A 22,515-nucleotide genomic window follows, 5' to 3' on the forward strand; every position below is an offset into this window, starting at 1 on the left:
CCTTCACTACTCTGCTTGGTAGATTTTATTGTAATCGTAATGTAATTTAAATGTTGTTTGATTTCAAATTAAATGTTAGGTTTACGCGTGGTGGTGGGTTTCTGGATTTACAGTATACTTAAGTACTAAAGCGGGGAGGTTATACGGGAAGCGAGGATGACTGGACGAAGGAGGAAGAAGCGGGAAAATAAAGGGAACAAAGGCAACGGAAAAACGGTTCAGACGCGCGAACGAAAAAAAAAAAACGGTTCAGACCCGCGAACGAAATTCCAACGGTTTTTGGCTTTTTATTCAACATTTTGGTCCTTCGAACCGTATCTCGATCGGTTTACCCTGCGTATCAAGGGTGACGGGATCGTTCGCGCGGTGCTATTCGTTGGTTCTCGAAGGTGTTCGCGCGAATTCTTGAGGAAATCGGTATCGCGTCGGTTCGCGCGGCATTCCTCCGGTGCAAAGAGTGGATTAGTGTGTGGTTGCAGTCTCTTCAAGATCGAGACATGGACAAGAAGCTGAAGGCCGCTCAGCTAAAGCGGCGATGTGCGGTGGAAGGGCTGAAGACGCTGGAGCGTTTTCAGGAAACGTTCCGAGAGGAAGACGCGACACAGGTGCCCGACGCGATGGCGGATTTGGACCGCTACAAAGAGGAGTTCGTCGCTGCAATGGCGAAGCTCGAGGAGCTGGAGGATGGCGCGGAAGCGATCGACGCCCTGATTCTCGAAAGAGTTCACTTCGACGGTCGGGTTCGCGCACTGCGAGCATTCCTCCGGGGCAAGAGGCCGAAGGACGCAGCCACAGACCACGACTCCTCAGGGTTAGCGAACTCGACGAGTTTCGCGTTTGGCCGGCCGAACGCACCGAACATTCGGCTTCCCAAAATCGAGCTGCTATCCTTCGACGGTGACGCTACGAAATGGCTGTCCTTCCGCGACAGATTCGTAGCGATGATCGACGCATCCATGGATCTGCCAGCGATCGCCAAGCTGCAGTACTTACTATCATCGCTGAAGGGAGACGCGGCAGTACCGTTTGAGCATGTTACGCTCACGGAGGAAAATTACACGTCGACATGGCAAGCGTTGCTCAAGAGGTACGACAACGCCCGGCTACTCATCCGTGAGTACTATCATCAGTTGCACCAGCTCCCGGCTGTGCGTTCGGAAGGGCCCAACCAATTGATGCAGCTGATCGACGAGTTCTCGCGGCACGTGAACGGATTGGTGAAGTTGGGAGAGCCGGTAGCGCAGTGGGACACGCCTTTGACGAGCCTCCTTCTCATGAAATTGGACGATGCCACTGTCTTAGCTTATGAGAAGCATTCGGTTCACTTCGCCAAGGATCGCTACGAGGTGCTTAAGCAGTTTGTGGAAGATCGGATACAGATCCTAACGGCCTCGTCTAGATTCAGTGAAGATCGCGACAGGAGAGGAGCACCGAAGACGAGTCAGGTTAAGGTGGCCGGCACACACCGGCAAGGTTCATCACGCCACACGGTGTCCAATGCTGCCACGGCCTCATCATCGGGACGGAACCAGTCAACGGTCCAGCAGTCAAGGTGTCCGGTAGGCTGTGCGACGCCTCATTCTCTGCGAGACTGCCCGGAATTCATTGGCAAGGACCCGCAGCAGCGTCGGGAGCTCGTGCAGGCGAAAGGGGTCTGTTGGAACTGCCTAAGCCAGGGCCATCAGGTAAGAGCGTGTCAGTCGACGTATACATGCCGGATCTGTCGTGAGCGGCATCACACGCTGCTGCATGTGGCTGCAGATACGTCACGAGTCTCGTTGTCGGTCCTATCTGGCGACGAACGAGTCTTATTGGAAACGGTCATCGTTGACATCGTCGATGACTACGGCGGTATTCATGAAGCACGAGCGCTACTCGACTCTGGTTCGATGGTCAATTTCATTTCATCATCGCTGGCTCGTCGCCTGACCACGCAGCGGTACAAGGTGGACATCGCAATCTCAGGCATTGGGCAGGCCGCTCAGCGGGTGAAAGGTGCCATCGTAGCAACGATTCAGTCGAAAATCAAGCCGCATGCATCGGAGTTGGAATTCCTCGTGTTGGATGCGCCTGCTGCGGACGTTCCCACATTGCCGATCGACGTATCGAGATGGCATCTACCGGATGTGCCCCTGGCCGACCCGGCTTTCAATCTTCCCGGCAGGATCGACCTAGTTATCGGTGGCGATGCGTATTGGGAGCTTCATTCCGGTCGCAAGCGGTCCTTAGGCAAGGACAGACCATGGTTGATTGAGACTCCATTCGGTTGGGTGAAAGTTCGGTATGCGGAGCGGGCACTTCATCAGCTGTGTGTCAGCTATCGGCGACCAGTTCGGCGCTGGAGGCAGCTATGGAACGGTTCTGGTCCAGCGAAACGGTCACGGAGGATACGGGGCTCTCAGTGGAGGAGGAGCTATGCGAGAGCATCTATGCTGCCACTACAACGCGCAACTCTGATGGACGGTACGTAGTCAAGTTTCCTCAGACCACAGACTCGAGCATCGTGTTGGGAACATCCAAGCAGATCGCGGATCGGCGGCTTCTAGCACTGGAACGTCGTCTGAAATGTAATCCTGTAATGACAGAGGCGTACAGTCAGTTCATGGATGAATACGAGCAGTTAGGGCACATGAAGAGGTTAACGGAACCGATTGATGATTCTGCGCCTCACTACTACTTGCCCCACCATGCGGTGGTAAAGGAAACCAGCACGACTACGAAGGTGAGAGTCGTCTTCGACGCGTCGTGCAAGACTACGTCCGGGTTTTCGTTGAACGATGTGCTGCTGGTGGGACCGGTTATCCAACAGGACCTCTATGCTAACATGCTTCGGTTTCGTTCACGACCTATCGCTCTCGTCGCGGATGTGGAAAAAATGTATCGGCAAGTTCTGCATGAAGCTAGTGATAGACGATTTCTGCGAATTCGGTACAGGAGAGATCAATCGGATCCGATCCGCACGTACGAATTACTGACGGTAACTTACGGCACCGCTTCAGCCCCATTCTTGGCTACCAGGACTCTGAAACAGGTGGCAATAGACCACAAGGAACAATACCCTCGTGCGACCGGGCCAGTGATGCACGATTTTTACGTCGACGATCTGTTGACGGGAACGGAGAGTGTGGCAGACGCTGTAGCTGTGCGGAACGACATTTCTTTGATGTTGCAGGCAGGCGGCTTCACATTGATGAAATGGGCGTCTAACGTGCCCGAGGTGTTGGCTGGAGTGCCTAAGGAGGATTTGGCGATTCAGTCGGCGGTTGAATGGAGGGACACTGACACGGTGTCCACGCTAGGGCTCATTTGGGAACCTGCCGGCGACCACTTGAGATTCAGGATAGAGGTTCCAACCGTCGCGCCGGTTCTCACCAAACGGCTGGTCCTATCATACATTGCGCGGGTCTTCGACATTCTTGGGCTGTTGGGGCCAACTATCTTGGTCGCTAAGCTGTTTATGCAGAAGTTGTGGACATCTAAGATCGACGGAAGGGAGTTGGATTGGGACACCGCGTTGCCATCTCCGCTTGACGCGGAATGGAGGAGACTCCATTTGGCGTTGCCTACGCTTCAGCAGCTTAAGGTGCCACGGTTTGCGTCGCTTCCGCGGGCATCGAACGTCCAACTGCATGCGTTCGCGGATGCGTCGCACAACGCATATGGTGCCTGCATCTTCATTCGGGCAGAGGTGGACCACGTCGTGTCAGTACAGTTGCTTACGGCAAAATCCAAGGTGGTGTCACTCTCCAACTCACACTCGATTGCCAGGCTAGAGCTTTGCGGCGCACGATTGGCGACACAACTCGTGCAGAAGGTGCAACGTTCATTTGCGGAGTCATGGCGTGTACAGTATTGGACGGACTCAATGACGGTACTACATTGGCTGAATTCACCGCCACGACGCTGGAAGCCGTTCGTCTGCAATCGAGTAGCTCAGATACAGAAGGGTACAAAGGCTTCCAGTTGGAATCACGTTCTGGGGGTGGACAATCCCGCAGATGACATCTCACGGGGGCTACTTCCCGACAAGCTGCTAGAATGTCGTCGTTGGTGGCATGGGCCAGAGTGGTTGGCGCACCCAGAGGCTTGTTGGCCTGCAAAGGCGATTGCTACGGATGAAGACGTCGGCCAGGGCGAAGAACGAGCTGATCCGGAGCTGGTTGCGGCGACGTCCACGGTCGTGGGCTTCACTACGCAGCTGTTTTCGAGGTTTTCAACGTACTCCAAGCTTCAGCGGGCCACGGCATATTGGCAGCGGTACATTCGGAGACGGCAGGAGGCGACAACTGGCAACAACAAACCATCGAACGGCTTGTGGACACCGCTAACAAGGGATGAGCTTCTCCAGGCAGACCTCAAACTATGCCAGTTGGCACAGTCCTTTCTTGAGGAAATTCAGGCGGCTAAAGGTGGTCGAGAGATGCCACGCAGCTCCCGGCTGAAGTGGTTGGCGCCGTTTTTGGACGAAGCAGGTACGTTGCGAGTCGGTGGCCGGCTTCGCAACGCTCAAGGGACGATGACCACCATCCATCCAATTGTGTTATCGTCGCGACATCCGCGCGGTGCGCGAGCAACGAAATCAGCTGGAAGTTCAGCAGCTTCAGGCCCGTGCTAGGCACTCCAATAGAAACCCGGTGAAGCTGGAAGAAGGGCAGTTGGTTGTAATTAAGGAGGATAACGTTCCACCTACCGTGTGACCAATGGGCAGGATCGTCAGGACCCATCCAGGGAGGGACGGGGTTGTACGGGTTGTCACTTTGCGCATTTCATCAGGGAAAGAGATAACACGTGCAGCAGCACGATTGGTACTGCTGCCAAATCAAAACAATGCACGTCAGCACGTCAGTTACGAGGATACTACCCACCCACACATCGAAGAGTGATCGATCGGTGCTCGAAGATCGGTGCTCGAGATAACTCAGTTAGGAAAAACATTCTGTTTTTGGTGGCCGGAATGTTTGATTTCTAATTAAATGTTAGGTTTACGCGTGGTGGTGGGTTTCTGGATTTACATTATACTTAAGTACTAAAGCGGGTAGGTTATACGGGAAGCGAGGATGACTGGACGAAGAAGAAAGAAGCGGGAAAATAAAGGGAACAAAGGCAACGGAAAAACGGTTCAGACGCGCGAACGAAAAAAAAAACGGTTCAGACGCGCGAACGAAATTCCAACGGTTTTTGGCTTTTTATTCAACAAATGTAATAGTGTGAATGCGTTTATTTTGGTAGAAAATCACGACCAGCTATTATTATTATTCATGAACTCAGTCTCAGAACTTTAAAATGAATAAAACCTCGCAAAAGATATGTAAATTTCGCTTTATCGTATGCAACCCTTAAGGAAAAATGAGCTCAAGTTTAAGCCTTACAGCGTCCAAAAATCACACGATCTTACACCGCAGCAAAAACTAATGTTGGGTGCGAACGAGCAAAGAAGTTGTTGCGCTTGCACGAACGAGGGAATTTTCAAACATTGCGTTGTCAGATGGGAAATATTTCCCAATTAATCAGTCCATAAACTCTCAAAACGATCTTGTTTACTTAACAGAGGGTTCATAGTTGAATTTGAGCTTAAGTACGGCCACTCGCTATTCCATCTACGACCATTTCCCATCGCAATTAAGCGGTTTAGACCACTGTGACCACTGATGGACGCTCTCCAACTGTTTTCGATCGATCCTGGAGTCAAAGTGAAAGCGACACATTATTAAGAATATTTTTAGGAAGCTGTTTTAGAGCCGTGAGCACGTAAACAGTTTGGTCGTAGACCATGGACGTTCCTACAAAACTCAGCACCATCTCATAAAGTTCCAAGTGTGAACCAAGAAGAAAAAATCATGATTCACACTTTATTTCGTCCACACAGTGGATGTCGATTTCGCCAGACGCAAATCCGATGGAACATTCTATCTGGTCCGAGTTTGGAGAGCATAGTCATCTCTACATACATCTCTTGTGCGGTATGCTGAATGTTCCTCAAATTTGGAAGCAATCTGGTATTCAGATACGAGCCATATTCATAGCAACGATGCCGATGTAATCTTTCAAGCGAAATCATGGTTGTATTCGATAGGATGATCGAGAGGAACGTTTGATTGCTTATTGCATCAAACCTGCCAAATATGGCATGGTAATTTTGGTTTTATGTGTTTCAAAAGATGGTATGCATCCAATACACAAATTTATAATGATCGTGATCGATACACCACTCCCAAAAGCAACTTAGGCTGGCATATGTTTTTGGATTTTACAAAAAGAATATCCGACCAAAATGTAACATGCGACAATTTTTACGTCATATGATTTGGCTGAGGAATTGATTGAAAATCGCAGGGCTTTGGACACGATTCGTAAAAATATGAAAGCAATTCTGTAAGCCTTGATTGATATCCTTGATTGGTTGATTGTACAGAGCTAAAATAGTCTACTAAAGTAGTGCATGACCATAAATTACCAGCCATTATGTTGCCGTATATCTCTGCCGCTACCAAATTGTCAGTTTATCGAGTATGTACTATAAAGCTGTGGGTATCAACAGTAATGAAAAAAAAAGCTAATCACAATTGAAAATTCATAAGAATACTAAAGGATCAATTGACACCTTGGATCAAATGGAAACCATTACTTGGAAAATAAAAATTAATCGTTAGAAAATGGCTATATAGTATACAATATGAGTATGCTATTGGGCCCTATTGCGTGTGTCTTGTCTTGAAAACAAGACTGCTGTAACTGGTGCCCGAAACTGGTGAAAAACTCAGCATGAACTGTATGAACCATGAATGAAATATCAATGGCAACTGCGTCGAAAATAAAAAAAATGGGTACCAAAAACGACACAGCTCAACTGGTGACTATAGTGAAGTCCACTGTGATAAAGTTTATCCTTTTTTTATTTGCAAATAAAGCCTAGCTGGATTTGGACACCTCTTCTCTTATGATAACAGTTATCAGGGTCACTCGCCAAGCAGAGTCAGGCGGCTCTATCTAGGCGGAGTGATCACTGAAAGCAGAGGTTTCCACGAACAACTAAGTGAACTTAAGTCGCAAACGCGCTAGTCAACAGGAGTTGAGATTTTCCATTCTTTTACAATTTTCTGTAATGATTTGTGAATTTTTGAGCAATTTTTCGCCGACGACCCGGACACAAATAAATCCAAAAATTCAGGAAAAAAAACTGTTTCCACACGTCTGCTCCCTAAGTTCAAGAAATCGTTTGGATTTGTTTGTTTAGCTGCAGAAATCGCAACAAGCATCTCCAATTTGAGCCTCATTTCACAGACTCGCAGTCTGGTACCAAAAGGTACACGACTGAAAAGTGAGGCTCGGTAAAGTTTCGGTCGATTTTTTCCGTTTCGTCAGAGTCACCAATGATAGCTAACGATGTTGGTTTTTGGTGGTGTTAGTAATTTTTATGGTCGTATTAGGAACTGTTGTGTATTCGGACTCACAAAAAATTACCGGATCATTCACTAATTCAAAACATGATTGCTGAGTTTTTTCATCAGCTGTAAAGCAGTCTTGTTTTCAAGACAAGACACACGCAATAGGGCCTATTATTACGTTCGCCGAGTTGTTTCCCGGCTGAAAAAAATAAAAAAAGCAACCATAATATTCGTCACCGGTAACATAACATTGGGAATAGCTCTTGTTGATCCACTCATAGTAAGCTGAAAAAAACAAGACCGACTGTTAGTGCTGCTGCTAACGTTTCTCATAATGTTCGTCCCATTCGCCATTTGACACCAACTACTAAAAACGACCGTTGCCACATCTGCACTACCAAAACAAATGAAAATATTTGTGCTACACGTTGTGTAAAGTGTGCCAAATTTGATTGCGCTGAGAATCGATATGATGTTTGCGAGAGATGTACCAAAACGTTAAGATAAACTTGAAAAATGTACTTTTTCACGGTTTTTTTTGTACTTTTCTCAAAAATATGATTGTATAGACGAGGAGTGCGATATCACGGTACTGTTGGAACCACATCAGCAAAACGGAGGCGAGTCGGTGATCGATGTCACCTTTTGTAGTGCGGACCTGGCTTCTGAGGCGCAGTGGCGTGTTAGCGACCAGTGCACGTTTAGTGAACACTTTGCCCTGCTGTATTCACTACATCGAGCATCACCTGCCGTGGTCCTCATTCTCCCGACACCAAAGCCCGTCGAAGTGATCAAGTCCACGGGCTGGAAAACCGGACTGTTCCATCGAGAGCTGTTCGTGGACGCTTTCCGGCACAACGGTAGCGGCGAACGCCTCAGTGCTCTGGCCGATGTGATGGCCACGGCTTGTGACGTTGCGATACCGAGGCAAAAACAGGCGACAGTGAAGAGAAGGACGCAACCTTGGTTCACGCCGCAGCGTTTCATCGTGCGCCGGGGTGCGCGGTCTGTGTGGGTCTCATTGAGTCGCCGGAGCATGCCTTGTTTGAAGCGAGGGATGAAATGATAGCTACATCAGCGGAGGGATTGACGGTGGAGAAGCGATGTGTGGAAGGAAGGAGGTTTTCGATGCGGTCTATAGGTGCGTGGGTCATATTATGTATAGGCTACAACTGGAATGGTGGGAGTTCCAGAGATTGCAAGCCGTTGGCGTGGACCTGCCACAAGTGCAAGGGTGAAGGGAAAATAAACGGTTGCTCCTTGGGCAACCGCTTGGGTCACTCAGCGTCCCGCGCTGACCTTGATATCGAAATAGGCAAGGGTGAAAGCCTGTGACTAGACGCAATGTTTTGGTGCTTAGGCACGGTTCGCCAAAAGATTGGGAGGAGCATTTTCGGAGTGACGAATAAGTAAGGTGGCTTGAGTAAACGTCCCTCCCAAATAATGTCGTTTTAGACAGGTGTTTTCTCGATGCAAGTGCCTTGGCACTGCCAGTTCCACACTGCTCCAGGGGGTCGTGAAGCATACATTAGTATTCCGACTGGTTTGTAAAAAAAAAGAAATATTCTCTATTTGCCAGCTTTACTACACAATTTTTAGAATTTTTGACACGAGTTTATTTTTATTTTTCAAAATAGGACATTCCAATGAATAAATATAAATTATCAGAAGTGGCTAGTTTTAGCTTTGGATTTTTTGGCACAAAATGGAAAAATGTGTGTATGCGCGCGCATACACAAGAACCGATTCAATGCAATTTTTGTGGTACCTATGAGGGTTAAATCAAAAAAAGTTATAGCGTTTGAATGGATAACACTTCATATCAGTAACCCTGTAGTTGCCGACTTGATAAGTACGTTGAGTTACGATATACGATAGTAGAGTTACAGCAACTTGGTTGCTATCGTGGCCATGCCATGTCTGCAATAAATCACCGAAACATACACCAAATGACAGTTATTTAGTCACCGAAATATCAATTAGAAACCCTTAAATCTTTGGCCGTTTGGTAGAGATTTAGATATTGGTTTTTTGTTTTACCTTTGGTAAAACCCAAGGCGACGTCAGTCCCGTTGCCCACCTGATGCTGTTGATTCAGTTTTTTTATTTCTTCCCACGCTAACCCCCTCCCCCCTCGCAAGTTCGGCGGTAAGTATCAGCCCCAATTTTGGGGGCACTTAGCTGCCTGATTTAAGAAAGGGACTTTTTCTAACCAGCTAAATTCCAAATCCGCATTATCCGCCAAAGATTAGGACCACCCTCCCGGGCCCGGTAGGACAAGGTCGTCAAATAAAAAAAAAAGGAAACCGAAACGGAACCGGTCAACAAGAAAGGGACGACAACGGGACAACGAGACCATCTGCACTAAGCGCATTATTCGCGCTTTTAGGTGGGGCTTCGGTAATTTGTAGTCAAAGAAGGATCATTTTTGGTGATTTTTTGTGACGTAACCATTACATTTTATTTTTCTAGGTAAATGGCATATTAAACTAAAACTTTTAAAGTATATTTAGTTCTATTTTCGAGAAAATTGATAAAAAAACTTCATCCATGGTATTTAATTTATGAAGGTGCGTCTGCGAAAAAGTACTATTTCCGGTACCCATCGTAGCTGCGTGATAGGTCATCAAAAAAGTTCAAATCGATATTCTTTTGATAGATTATAAGTTTATCTAGGTAATCCCATCGAATTTTTGTCATGTTTCCTATTTCTCGACTTTTGGCAGATTTTTTAAGTTGAAAAAGTGATCCTTTTTCCATGTTGCCTAAAACCACAATTTTTAAAGATTTGTTTAAAAAAAAGTATAAACAATTTAAATGAAAACTCGACGAAGCTAGCTGGCAATGAGTGGACCGAATATGTGTTAAAAATTTCAAATCGATCGGTCCAATAGTTTTTACGGTACGATGGGCACCGACTTTGGAAACGTTGGTTTTGGGAAACGCTCTTCAAAGTAGCAAGTTGCATGGAGCCTTGAATAAAACGCGAGTTTTGAAAAATCTATAACTTTGTCAGTTTAGCATCGACCAGCTAATTTGCTAGCTCGCATTCCAAACAAAACCTAAAAACCTTTTGGAATCCAAGGAATTCATCTGCGCTTTTTTCACGCTCTCTCTCTCTCTCCGTCTCTCTCTCTCTCTCTCTCTCTCTCTCTCTACATCTCTCTCGCACTCTTGTTTATCTCTCTGTCTCTTTTGTCCAACTGTCCTATGTTTACCATTCTATCTACCAACAAAATGCGATCGGTACAATCGGGAGCACCCTATACTTCCACAGTACTCACGCGAGCTACTCACAACGGCGGGCGAGTCAGCAACAGGGTCAGCAACAGTCTCTTTACCAGCAAATACCAGCGCCACGGCCGCTCGTGTTTCCTCTCCTCGATCGATCGGAGTGAAGAGAGAAAGCAGCTGTGAGATGAGAAGCTGTGAGCCCCCCGAGCAACGTGAGCATCATACACCCCTTATCCTCCTTCTACCCCTGAAAACTCGCCTCGGGGCTTCGGGACCTTCTCAGGGCCTTCGAGGAACGATGACCACTACCGGGCATGTCCGCCCATGCATGTGTGTGTGTGTGTGTGTGTGTGTGTGGGTGGGTGGGTGGTAGCGTCCGTTACATCATTTTCTAAAAATAACTATTTCACCTCTTCTCCCCCAAACACAACCAGGACACGAAGGGAGGGCAGGACGAAGAAGAACAAAAAAAATAAAGAAAGAAAAGGTATCTCGAAAGCCCCGAAACCGGAAACGGCAACCTCATTCTCCGGGCGCTTCGGCAACTTCGGCCTCGCCATAAATGGTAGTGTAAGGGATGTATGCGGGAGGGGGTGGGATGGTGTTGCACACAACCTACACGGACCAGATCAGACACACATTAGCAGATCGATCGAATTCACCGTGGTGGCCACACACACACACAGACACACATGGCATCGTACCCACACAATAGAACCCACTTGTTGGAAGGCGTGCACCCGTTTACACCCGCCGTTCGCGGGTTGCGTGCCGATTCTGAGGATGCCTTATCTCCTCTCCCCGTATGTGCGCCTGTGTGTATGTGTGGTGTGGTGTGTGGATTGATTTGGATATTTAACAGATTTGCCAGATGTGCTCCAGATTGAGCTGGAGAGAGAGAGTGAGAGACCTAGAGAATCGCGTTTAGTACCTCGCGTTCCTCGTGAGGTTTGCAGATTAGTAGTTTGCAGAGTGCCGATCGGTTTTGGTCTGGGCTCCCTACTCTCTGCTTCTCCTCCTGCTTCTCCTCCTGCTCCCACTGCCGCCATTGTGCGTTTTGCTGTTGCCGTGCTGGAAACGACAGTTTAACGGGCAAAGTTTTTGGTTCAGCATATTTCCATCCGTTTCCTGCTTCCGTTACTCACTCAACCCCCCCCCTCCCCTCTCTCTCTCTCTCTCTCTCTCTCTCTCTCTCTCTCTCTTTTCTATCCTCTGAGCCAGTTTTCCACCGGTACTTCCGGTTCTGGTCGGGCACAGATGGAACATTCTATTAAGGTTTTCTATCCACCCCACCCTCCCTCTCTATCTCGCTGGCTGGCTGGATGGACGCGAATGAAAAAACCGACCGAAACACGAAAGCAAAGGCGAGGCCACAAAACAGGAAGAGTCTAGAGTTCTTCGTCTGCACCGTCGTCGCCTGCGTCTGGGTCACCCTTCCCCCCCCCCCCCCCCCCCATCACCCTCCCTCCGCCTTCACGTTCCTACCCAGCAAACTGTTGATCAAAAGGAATTGCCACATACACCATCGCTGGTTGGTTCCTTTTGTTGTCGCTCGCGCGCACGCAGCACCAGGGACTTGTGGACCTTGAACACTCTCTCTCTTTCTCTCTTTCTCTCTTTCTCTCTCTCTCTCTCTCTCTCTATCTCTCTTCCACATTACACCGTACACCGGAATCTTCTCTCCGGGGGCTTCTGGGTAAGGGTTATGTTGGCCTCGGAAAAACAGCTCGGACCCAGGCGACTCGAGCTCGGGTCACTCACTCGCTCACTTCCAGTGCTCTTCCAGTACTTTGGAGCTGCTGCTGCTGCGCCTGCGCGCTTGTACTGCACCCCACCGGTTCCCTCCCGACGAACCTGCTTCCCAACGACGTCGGCGTCGTCGTCGTCGTCGTCACGGTCATGGGTTAGCGTCGGTGATGGCTCCTTGGATGCCGCTTGTTGCTCGCAGGCGCCCGCTGTCAGAGCTAGAGTGCGACAGATAACGGAGTGCACGGAGCGGGATCCGAAGGTGCACCGAAGAATATTAAATCATGCTCAATATTACACGTGATTTTATACACGTTCCGCTACGAGACTCCCGGCTGTACAGATGCTGCTGGTGCTAGATCATCAATCTGCGATATTCTTTCTCACTGAAAACCCAAGCGGACTCGTGGCAGTTGCGATGACAGTGAGGACGGTTCCAATACACCCACTCATAATACTCTCTCCATTCCTTTCTCTCTCTCTCTCTCTCTCTCTCTCTCTCTCTCTCTCTCTCCAGTGTCTCTCTCTCCAGTCTCTCTCTCTCTCTATTTCTTTCTTTCTCTCTCCCTCTCTCTATCTGTATCGCGAATGACACTAAATGAACTTGGTAGTGAAAAGTGGTTTGGGGGTGGATTAGGGCGCGGAACAATCACGGCAATTTCAAGGCCCAAGTGGACCAAGCGGAGCAGAAGCAGAAGAATAAGAAAATCCGCCGAGAAGAGACGAAGCGGACATTAACGGACAATTTCAACGAGTTTGCGGCGCGCGCGTATGGGATGGGAGCAGAAAAGGAGGTCTTGAATAATAGGCAGCAATATTCATCGCCGCCGTCGTCGCACCTTATCGGACTCGATTCCACCGGGATGTTTCCACCCTCGGTCTGGTAATCTGGCCCTTCTACAACCCCCCCTTCCCCCCACCCCCGCACCCTTCTTCCGCCAATGCGCCACCGGGAGTCTCATTTTTCAACCCCCGGAAGGAACGTCGCTCACCGTCGCCGCTACAAATTGTCAACAAATGAAGGTATTTTGTATACACCGTGAGGAGCAGGAGCAGTCCCGCAGGAAACACACAAGACACACATACAGCAACCAACACAGTGATGCGGAGGGGGGGGGGGGTACCTTGAGTTTGTTATCGTTTTGTGTGTTCCTCATAGCATCCGCGCATCGCATCAGCGGGTCGGCAATTATTTTGCTACGACGCACCACTGATGGGGGGTGGTGGTGAAGGGGATTGGGGGGGGGGGGGGGGCTTTTGTGCGAGGAACTAGAGAACAGATCTTTCTCTCTGGTCAATACTTCTATCTCTCTTTTCCCCAAAACTCCCACTCCCCGCTCTGCCAATCGGATCGCGCCAGTTATTGATTCCTTTTTCGTTTGCGAAATGTAAAAAATCAGTCATTTAGGGATTACATTTACATTTTGATTAGATTAGATTAGATTGGATTTAGATTTTTCTTACTCGGAAGTTCGTCGCAGAAGTAGCGAACAAGAAAACCATTAGAAGAGCTTGAGGTATGCCGCGGTGCATTACCGTTTTTGCTCTCACTGCTCCTGAATCCTTGCTGGTGCCAGACAGTGTTGTCTGGGCTGGTTCCTTTTAAAATTTTGAATACCTTATTAAAGACACTAGTTGCCATTAGTTTTGTTTTTGTTATACCTTTTTGTTAAATGATTATGTAAAAATCGTTTCCTCAAACAAAATCGTGTAGAGCATCATTGTTTTGAATTTTAAAATGATACCAAAACTTCAAACCAACAACAACTCAACCTCAACGCTCTAACTGTGTCGGCATGGGCGCAATTTTACAACATATCTTCCACAAGATGCAACGAAATATTCATGAAAATCAGTTTGTTTAATACGACATTTGGGGGTAAGAAAAGAAAGACGAATAGTTTCCACACACAGAAAAAAAAGCAAAAAAAAATTCAAAAATTTACCTTAGTCGACCCCCTGCTTTAGATTCAAATGGAGAAAGATACTTCAAACACCGTCGGGTGGCATGTTACCGGCGTATGATCTGGAATACAAATGCTCACCCAGCTTGAGGAAGCTGCTGAAGAGCATGTGAGCCGCGATGCGTTTCCATTTCGAGGCTCGAGCATCAGATTGCGCTTCGTCAAGTGCTCGTCGGCTGAGTGTTTAAAGCATGGCAGACAGTTGGGCAGAGAGCGGGGTCGGGTGTTGAAGTGGTAAAACCGGTCACAGTGCCCCAAAGCTCACCTTGAAGAGCATGATAATGTGACACGATAATTTCCGGAATTGATTGGAAACATTCGAGCGGAAGCACAGCAGCAGCAGCAGCGGTAGCAGCAGCGGCAGCAGCAGCGGCAGCAGCAGCGGCATCAGTAAGCTGCCCATCGACCCCGATTTCCGTGGCAACCATGGCACTCCCGGGCCCCACCAATGCTCACCCTGAAGACCCTGGAGGATAATCATAATAAAATGCGAAACAGGCTGACGACGAAGGCAACGCGCGCGCTCTGTTGCTGACAGCATCAGCATGGATCCTCTGGACACCAAGAGCGTCCGTTGACCATCACCACGAGACATCTCGTACTATTCCGTCTCACTACTAGTCACCATGTTTGTCGTCGTGTTGGTTGTCGTGCAGCCCACTTGTAGAAGGGAATTTGTATTTGCGCGGGTGAATTAGATCTACTTCACTGGCTAGGTAGCGAAGCGCCCTGCCAACGGCGCTTTGGGCTGAAACATGATACCGAGCGATGCAAATGTGCGCTTGGTGTGTTGGCGGACCACGAAGCCCACGCTCGCTACTCGCCCAGCTCAGTCTCGTCTTCGAAGGAGATGCATCCTCGGGTACCTCGACCTCTGAATTGTTGGCGAATGGTGGCAACAACGGTGGCTCACTGGTCTAGGCACCTGATTTTAGAGGGAACTCGGAATGCGTAACGTTTAACAATAGTGTTCCTCAGTAATCCTGTACGCCTTTTAAGTGTATCTCAGGTAGGTCTGGCTTTGAATTACTGATAGCCTTAAACTGCGCCTACACGACAGCGAATGTTGGAGAATTTCTCAACCAGAAAAGTCTTATTTAAACGTCATTCCATACAAATACTTCGCGAAAACATGAATGCACATGCAGCGAGCAAGAGCGAACTTCAGAAAAAGCTGTCAATTCATGTAAAAAGTGTGACTGTTATTGTGCTCTGCAGAGACTGTTGTAAATCTCTGGCGAAGGACTAATGTTTTCGCAACTAGTTGTTCTCAGAGTGAACAAAACTATTCGCGAATATTTTAGGTATCGTGTAGTCGCAGTTTTGGGTGCTGCAGATAAAACATGCTCGCTCTTTTTTATGTCCTCAGTGCTGTCTCGACCAAACGGAATGAAATCCGGCCATTTTTGAACATATTGCACTAAAAAAATCATGCTAACGGACGGGTTAAAACAATTCGCTCACGGGTTTAACAATATTTAGGAACGAAGATGGTTCCTGTTTTAATTTTATGATGAGGAAAAGGATTTTGGTGTGATTACGAGTGTAAGATGTTTATTTCACTGTATATTGGCTGCACCGCGGTGAGCACACTCGGCCCTTGCAGTGGACGCGTGTAGCTCGTCCGAGAGCTGCGAACGAAAAGGGAAGAGAAAAATCCAGCTCGCTTTGATGGTAAGGCGCGTTGCCTAGCAACGCGCAACGTGTGCTGAGACTCGCAAATAAATATTGTGGACAAGGTTGCCACAAATACAATACTGTTGAACTTGCAAGGTTGCAAGTCTCATCAGAGAACATTCAAGCACTAATTTCAGATCTTTACTCTCAACTTCTGGGTCGTTTGAAGTTTAACCAGAAATGGCCATAATTTTCCATCAACAAACAGCGGTGTTTGCAATTATCCATCAAGGCAACACCAAACAACACAAGTCTGTAAAGGCTTGTGAGGAACACCGAGAGCTTCATTGGGATGTTCCAATGCACCTCATAAATAGCTCAATTGAGGCACTCAGTGTTTAATTGCTCTCCTTTGCGCTGCATACAATATTCTTGATAGTAGGACGTTCACCGATAAGAAAAAAAAACTTTTAATGAACTGAGGGATAGTGAAACTACCACTAATAAGTTGGCAAATTATCCAATAGAACGCACATTAACATTTGCCGTAAATCGAACCATGGGAAGTGTTTTAAATTATTGCCGAAAACTTAAAGATTTCTTTCTCCCCAACTCCAGGTAGTATCTATTTTATTTACCAATTTAAAATGTATGTACCGTTGATTATTTTCCCCAAAATAAAATCTCAAATCTTTACAAAACCGACGAGGCTTCGTTTGGAATTTAAAATTGAAATTGCAGCTTGCAGTGACACCCATCGATAGTGGTGCGCGCGTCGTGATGTGTGAAAAGCACCGGAGTACGGAGAGCTTTTACCAATTTACCAATATAACAACCCCTCCTTCACCGCGGTTCCATCTCTTGGTACACCGCCATTGCCCTTACCCTAAACACCGGGGCCTGTTGCGCAAGGTTACCGAAACCAGTACCGGCGGCCGCCGGAAAAATTCACGTTACACGCCCATCTTGACAGCATCTCTCTCCCCCACTCCGCTCGCCGGACCAGCAAACTGTGCCAGCCAGCCAAAAACCACCCCGGAAGCGTGAAAGAAAGGGACATTTTTCACACTTTTCCGAGGCTTCGTTTTTCTGTGTTCGGGTTGTCCGGGTTTTTTCTTCTCTTCTTCTTGTTTTTTTGTTCCTTCCACCCGACCCGACTTCCCGCTCGAACCGAGACCGAGCCACGAACGGCACGGGCCTGATACGGGCTCGAAACGTTCAAATATCGTTAATATCGTTAAACTAATTTTGCTGTTCTCCGCCACTTCCTACGTCTTCAATCGGCCGATACCCCGGCTCAGTTCCACTACCAGTGAGGTAGTCTCTCTCACACTCCCGCTGCCCCCCCTCTCTTTCTCTCTCTCTCTCTCTCTCTCTCTCTCTTTCCCTCGCGCACTTTTCCTTCCTTATCCCTTTTATCATCCTTTAAATGTGTTGCCTCTTTTTTTCCCCACCTAAAAAAATATTTTCCCCCATCCGATGCAAGCAGACAGGCGATACTTCGGAAGTTTTTTTTACTATGTTATACTGGACCGTGCTTACGATTCCTGATTGTGACCAGTGGCTCCGCACGCAGTGGGTAGCGACGCGCGAAACCAATCTTCCGTCAATTGTGTACACTTGTTGTTGCGACTGAACGCTCTCCTGCCCTCTTTCCTTCCTATGCCAATGCCCCCGCGGCTAACGGCGGTCCATGAACTGATAGCTGGCCGTGACCGGAAGCACGTTTTGACCAACCGCCACGGTGCCCACGGTTTGGAAAAACTTTCTTCCAGCGGCCCCACGTTTTTTGCGTCATTTTTGTCACCGTCCGCGACACTTACAATTTGCCAATCACCACTAACAAAACAATTTTGGCCATCACCACCAACTAACCAAAAAAAAAAAGCAGAATAGTAAAGAATTGTCTTAAAAGAAGACAGCCTTTGTCGCCATATTTTGAACTAAACTGACAGAAGAGCGAGCGTTGCGTTCGGTTTTTGCGGACTGTGGAAGAGCTTTTTTCAAATACTGCTGCAGCTGTGCTCATGATATTCCTTTCTATGAGTTTCAAGTGGAACTAAGATGGCTCGCTAAGCAAAAACGTATCCGCGACGTAGTAGGATCAAGCACCGACAGACCACGAGAGTGTAGCGATCGAACTAGTCGAACCCAATTCCCAAAAGGTTACAGATCTTGCATTCGCTTTTGATGAGCCAATCCAGTAGCAGTTTGGTTTGATACAAAAAAAACAACAACAACAAAACAACATAAAATGATAATATGAGTACCGACCCTTCACCCCGTGGCCACCCACGGGGGATCCGAGTCCTTTTGTGTAGAAGATAATATGCCATTACAGGCATTGGAACACGAATTACATTACCCGTGGAATATTACCCGGGGGACCACGAGGGCACGGGATTCCGGGCATACGGGGATCACTCGGAAATCCCGTTCCGGAAAGCCCCGAATCCCGTCCGCTGAACAACAACCCAACAAAAACCCTGGGCAAAACCTAACTCTCGCCACGGGGACACGGGGGCCCCTTTTGACGCCCTCGTGTTGAGTTATTTTTATTGGGTGCTCCATAAAACCATACATTTGATTGTCCCCATAGCAAAGAGGTCAACAAGTGCCCTTGACCAGCTACTGGCTGCTGCTGGGTTCGCTGTTCGCCCCTTTTTTTCTTGTTTTCGCATTGTGGATCCAGAAATCTGTCTGACAATTAGCCATCGTAACAGCAAAAGCATTTTGAAAGTATGTCCATCGGCGTCGCTACTACTGGACGCCTAATCATGCGAAGAATGCGCAGCCAGAGAGAGAGAGAGAGACACAAAGAGAGAGAGAGAGAGAGAGAGAGAGAGAGATCTGCTGCTACGATGAGGATGAGCCAATTTCGCAAATCAGATCGCTGGTAGGCCACAAAAAAGGGGTGGGCATCCGTGTTCCAACAACATCTTAGCCGACTCGCAGCTCGATTGGTTTTCGGGAAGGGCGGCTGCCACGCGCCCGCCGCCGCAACATAAAACATATCCTCCGTTAAGTACGGGGCTTTAAAGCTTCGTGGCCGCGTGTTGTGTACCATCGGAATGGCTCTCTCTTTCTCTCTCTCTCTCTCTCTCTCTCTCTCTCTCTCTCTCTCTCTCTCTCTGCGCCTTGGCTTAAAGACGAACCACACAAGTCGGATGCCGGGATGCGGCCGAGGGATTAGGGCTAGTATGGTATCCCTCGCTCGTGGATTATGGTGGGCCTAGCCCTATTTTGGTGGTCGGTGCCTCGGAGCTCTGGTTTGGAGTGGTTTACTACCACCACCCCCATCCCCCCAAAAGACACCCTCTCCCTGTAGCACACTGGTTCCTGGTGCTGTTGCTTTTAAGGCGCCACTCAGGGCACCATGCCACCATGGTTCTGGATGTTCACAGGCCGATACCGGAGCGAATCCACTATCAGGGTCAGCATTCGAATGTTCGAGAACTACCACGCGGACTATGGAAATATTGCGCTGCAAGTAAATCTTGTTTGTTATGCGTCGCCGTCGTCACCTCTAGCGTCGAGCTGCATACGCGTACGTGATGTTGCCCGGGCGCTGCGTGCTGACTGACGCACACATACCCACGATGTCCACGGTTTAGGATTTTGGCTAGTAGTATATGCAACTGCCTGGGCCCAATTCTCCGGGCTATTGTTTCTTTATTGACTTCGCTTCGCGTGCAGCATCGGATGGATGCAACATGGTGTATCATTAGCGATAGGGTAGAGACTTGTATGACAACAACATAAAACCTTGAATCAGTCATTCCATTTTATGCTTCTTCAAAGATCTGTAGTAGTTATGTAGTAGTAGTGTTTTCTATTGATTTCATTTTTAGTATTTCTTAACTTGCTATGTGACTATTTTACTTCTATTAGTATTAATTTTTATGTACGTTTTGGGTTTACAGTTACGTTTTCCTCATTATCTAGAACCTAAGTATGGCGTTGCCGAATGTGAATGTCTTGTTGAAATGTTTGTACTTTTGGCATGTGGGAAAAAGTATAAAAAAACGCACAAAAAAATTAAAAAAAGGATTTTCTACATGTCCTGAGCTCCATGCTACCAGACCCTCTCTGCTGACAACCGTAAGGTCGATGGGTAGATCGATTACGGTCCCTGTTCGCGATATCTTGGCTGCTCGGGACATCCCTTTCCTCTCCGTCATCTTTAAATTCGTCAACGATAACGATATTGTTCCCTGACCCTCATCTTCGTACCCCTCCCTCGCATGTTCTGTATATATAATAATGGGAATGAGCACGATAGAACCGATTCCGTCGGTGTCTGAATTCATTGTGCTTTATTATCCGCAAAGCTCCTGTTAGAGTAATTATTGTTTAATTTTTCTATAAATTCATTAAAATTTGGAATTTGTGTCTCTTTGGGTAAAGCTTGTACTGTACCACGGTATTCGTAGTTATTTGGTGTATTCGATAGTTTGGCATCATTTTTAGGATTTGGATTAGTTTGGTTTATAGTTTTTTTTTTTATTTGTGATAGCGCAGCTACTCCAAACTGGTGATGCGTACATCATGATTGGTTGCTAGATTGAGCTTAGATCTTCTGTTTATGAAAGGGAATATTATCTTAAGTAGCTTGTCCATTTTTATGATAGTTTTATTGATGTTTGCCTTGAAAGTGACATGCTTTTCATAAAATTAGCAATAAATATTTTATTTAATATTTTCATTCTATTGGTGATGAATCTAACGTCATGTTCTTATGTGCTAATTTCCTGGCGATCCTATATCTAGTGAAGGATATTGCTTCTGATGTTGAACTGTTTGTTTTTAGTTTCGATGTTTTACAGGGTGTACCATTAGAATGTTTTCATTGCTCTGTTTTGAGTATTTTTTCAACACCAATATGGCATTATGGGGTATTGGTGTATTCATAAGACTCATATCTATGAAATAATCTATAAAAGGCACTCGTTCAAAAGATGTTTGTTCGGAAAAATTTACTCAAAGGCGACAGTATCGATTTTGCTTCCCACGCAAGAAAAATCTCATAGAAATGACAGCGGTTCTCGGATGGAATCTTGGCATTGTTTACAGGAGTAAACGTTTTATTCATGAAGGGGCAAGGCCTAGGAAACACGGTAGTGGTCGACAACAATCTGAGCGCACTGAAAAAGTGGTAAGATCGGTCAGAGCAAAAGTTAGAGAAATCTAGTGCGATCCATACGAAAGCTTGAAAAAGCGACGAATAGCTCAAGATCCTCCATGCATCGGTTGGCTAAATATGATCTAAAAGCTAGCGAATATGAATATGAAAAACATCTTTGATATGAGCGAACGATGCATTTGTTGTCAGCTCCTAAGACGAAGAAACCGGTCGTCGTGTTCTCTGATGAGGCACTTTTCACGATTGATCCAGCAACGAATACCTGCACGAATAGGTTCATATTGACCATAAAGACTAAGGATGATTCAGTGAACATAAAATTAAAGTCCACTTTCGAGGTCCCCGCTGGAATAATGACGTTTGGAGCAGTTGTCTCTAATGGTTTACAAATGCCTCCATTTTTTCATAAAACCTCATATTAAAAGAAATATTGATGTGTATATCAATTTGTTGAATGAACACGTTTAACCAGGGGTTAAAGCAAACTTCAATACACCAGAAAATGTTGAGTTTCAGCAACATGGAGGTCTATTCAACATGGGCATTAGTTCGACCTAAGACCAGTGAATCATCACACCATACTCGGTTGTCTCGCTGAAATCGTTTATCACCAAACCCTGGTCTTCTAAGTTGGACACCTATGTTAACGAGGGTGTTCTCGAATTCGTAAGCGCTTGGAGAAATTAATTGAGAAAGCAGGCCAACAAATCCACTCATTTTGTTTGTTTTTGATAAACAATGAAATATAGAGCCATTTTAGATATTTTAAAACCGTAGGAAAGCTACAAAAATGGCTTTAAACTTCGATAAAGGATTTTCTCATTTTTTTATTGTACACCCTGTACAGTACTTAAAATATGTCTTCAAGGATGAATTTAGATTTTTTATTATAGCTTTTGGGCTTTTTGATGAGCTTGAGACTGCTAGATCGTCCGCGTACAGATATTTGAAGCAGTTGTTCATTTTCGGTATGTCTGCTAAGTATATATTAAACAGAGCAAAGTACGCTGTCTTGTGGGACGCCCGACGCTGGAGTGTAAAATTCAATGATCTGTCGTCCAGATCGCATATGTGAACGCCAAGACTAATGCTAAATAGAACAGGTCTGCATCCATGGTGTCTGATTACATTGCGACTGCGTTTTATGATGTCCTAAACCTAAGGTCTGCTGCATGCTTACTCACCTACCCACCAACGAGTGTCCCATTCTGTGCGAGATTTCTGGGCTTCTATCTCTTCGAAAGAGCATTTCTTGAACGCAGCGCTTGCTCTTAGCAAGTTCAGTATAATTTTCGCGAGCCTAAAAGCTAAGGGTACGAAAAGCTTTTTTTTTTAAATAGATATAGCATTAATCTGCTAAGAAGAAGAACTAGGCTCCCCGTACATATTCCTTTTCAGGCAACCCGGGGGGATACGAAAAGCTATC

General features: G+C 46.9%; 1 protein-coding gene across 1 annotated transcript; it reads left to right on the forward strand.

Moving 5' to 3' along the window:
* Positions 1 to 497: 497 nt before the first annotated feature.
* On the forward strand, positions 498 to 10,133 carry LOC126577609 (uncharacterized). The gene is given in 4 exon segments (XM_050239418.1): positions 498 to 2,292; positions 2,295 to 4,472; positions 7,955 to 8,312; positions 10,112 to 10,133. Coding segments are annotated over 4 exon segments (4,353 nt in total).
* The last annotated feature ends 12,382 nt before the right edge of the window (positions 10,134 to 22,515 follow it).

This window comes from Anopheles aquasalis, chromosome X (assembly GCF_943734665.1).
Source record: "Anopheles aquasalis chromosome X, idAnoAquaMG_Q_19, whole genome shotgun sequence".
NCBI classification, from domain to species: domain Eukaryota; kingdom Metazoa; phylum Arthropoda; class Insecta; order Diptera; family Culicidae; genus Anopheles; species Anopheles aquasalis.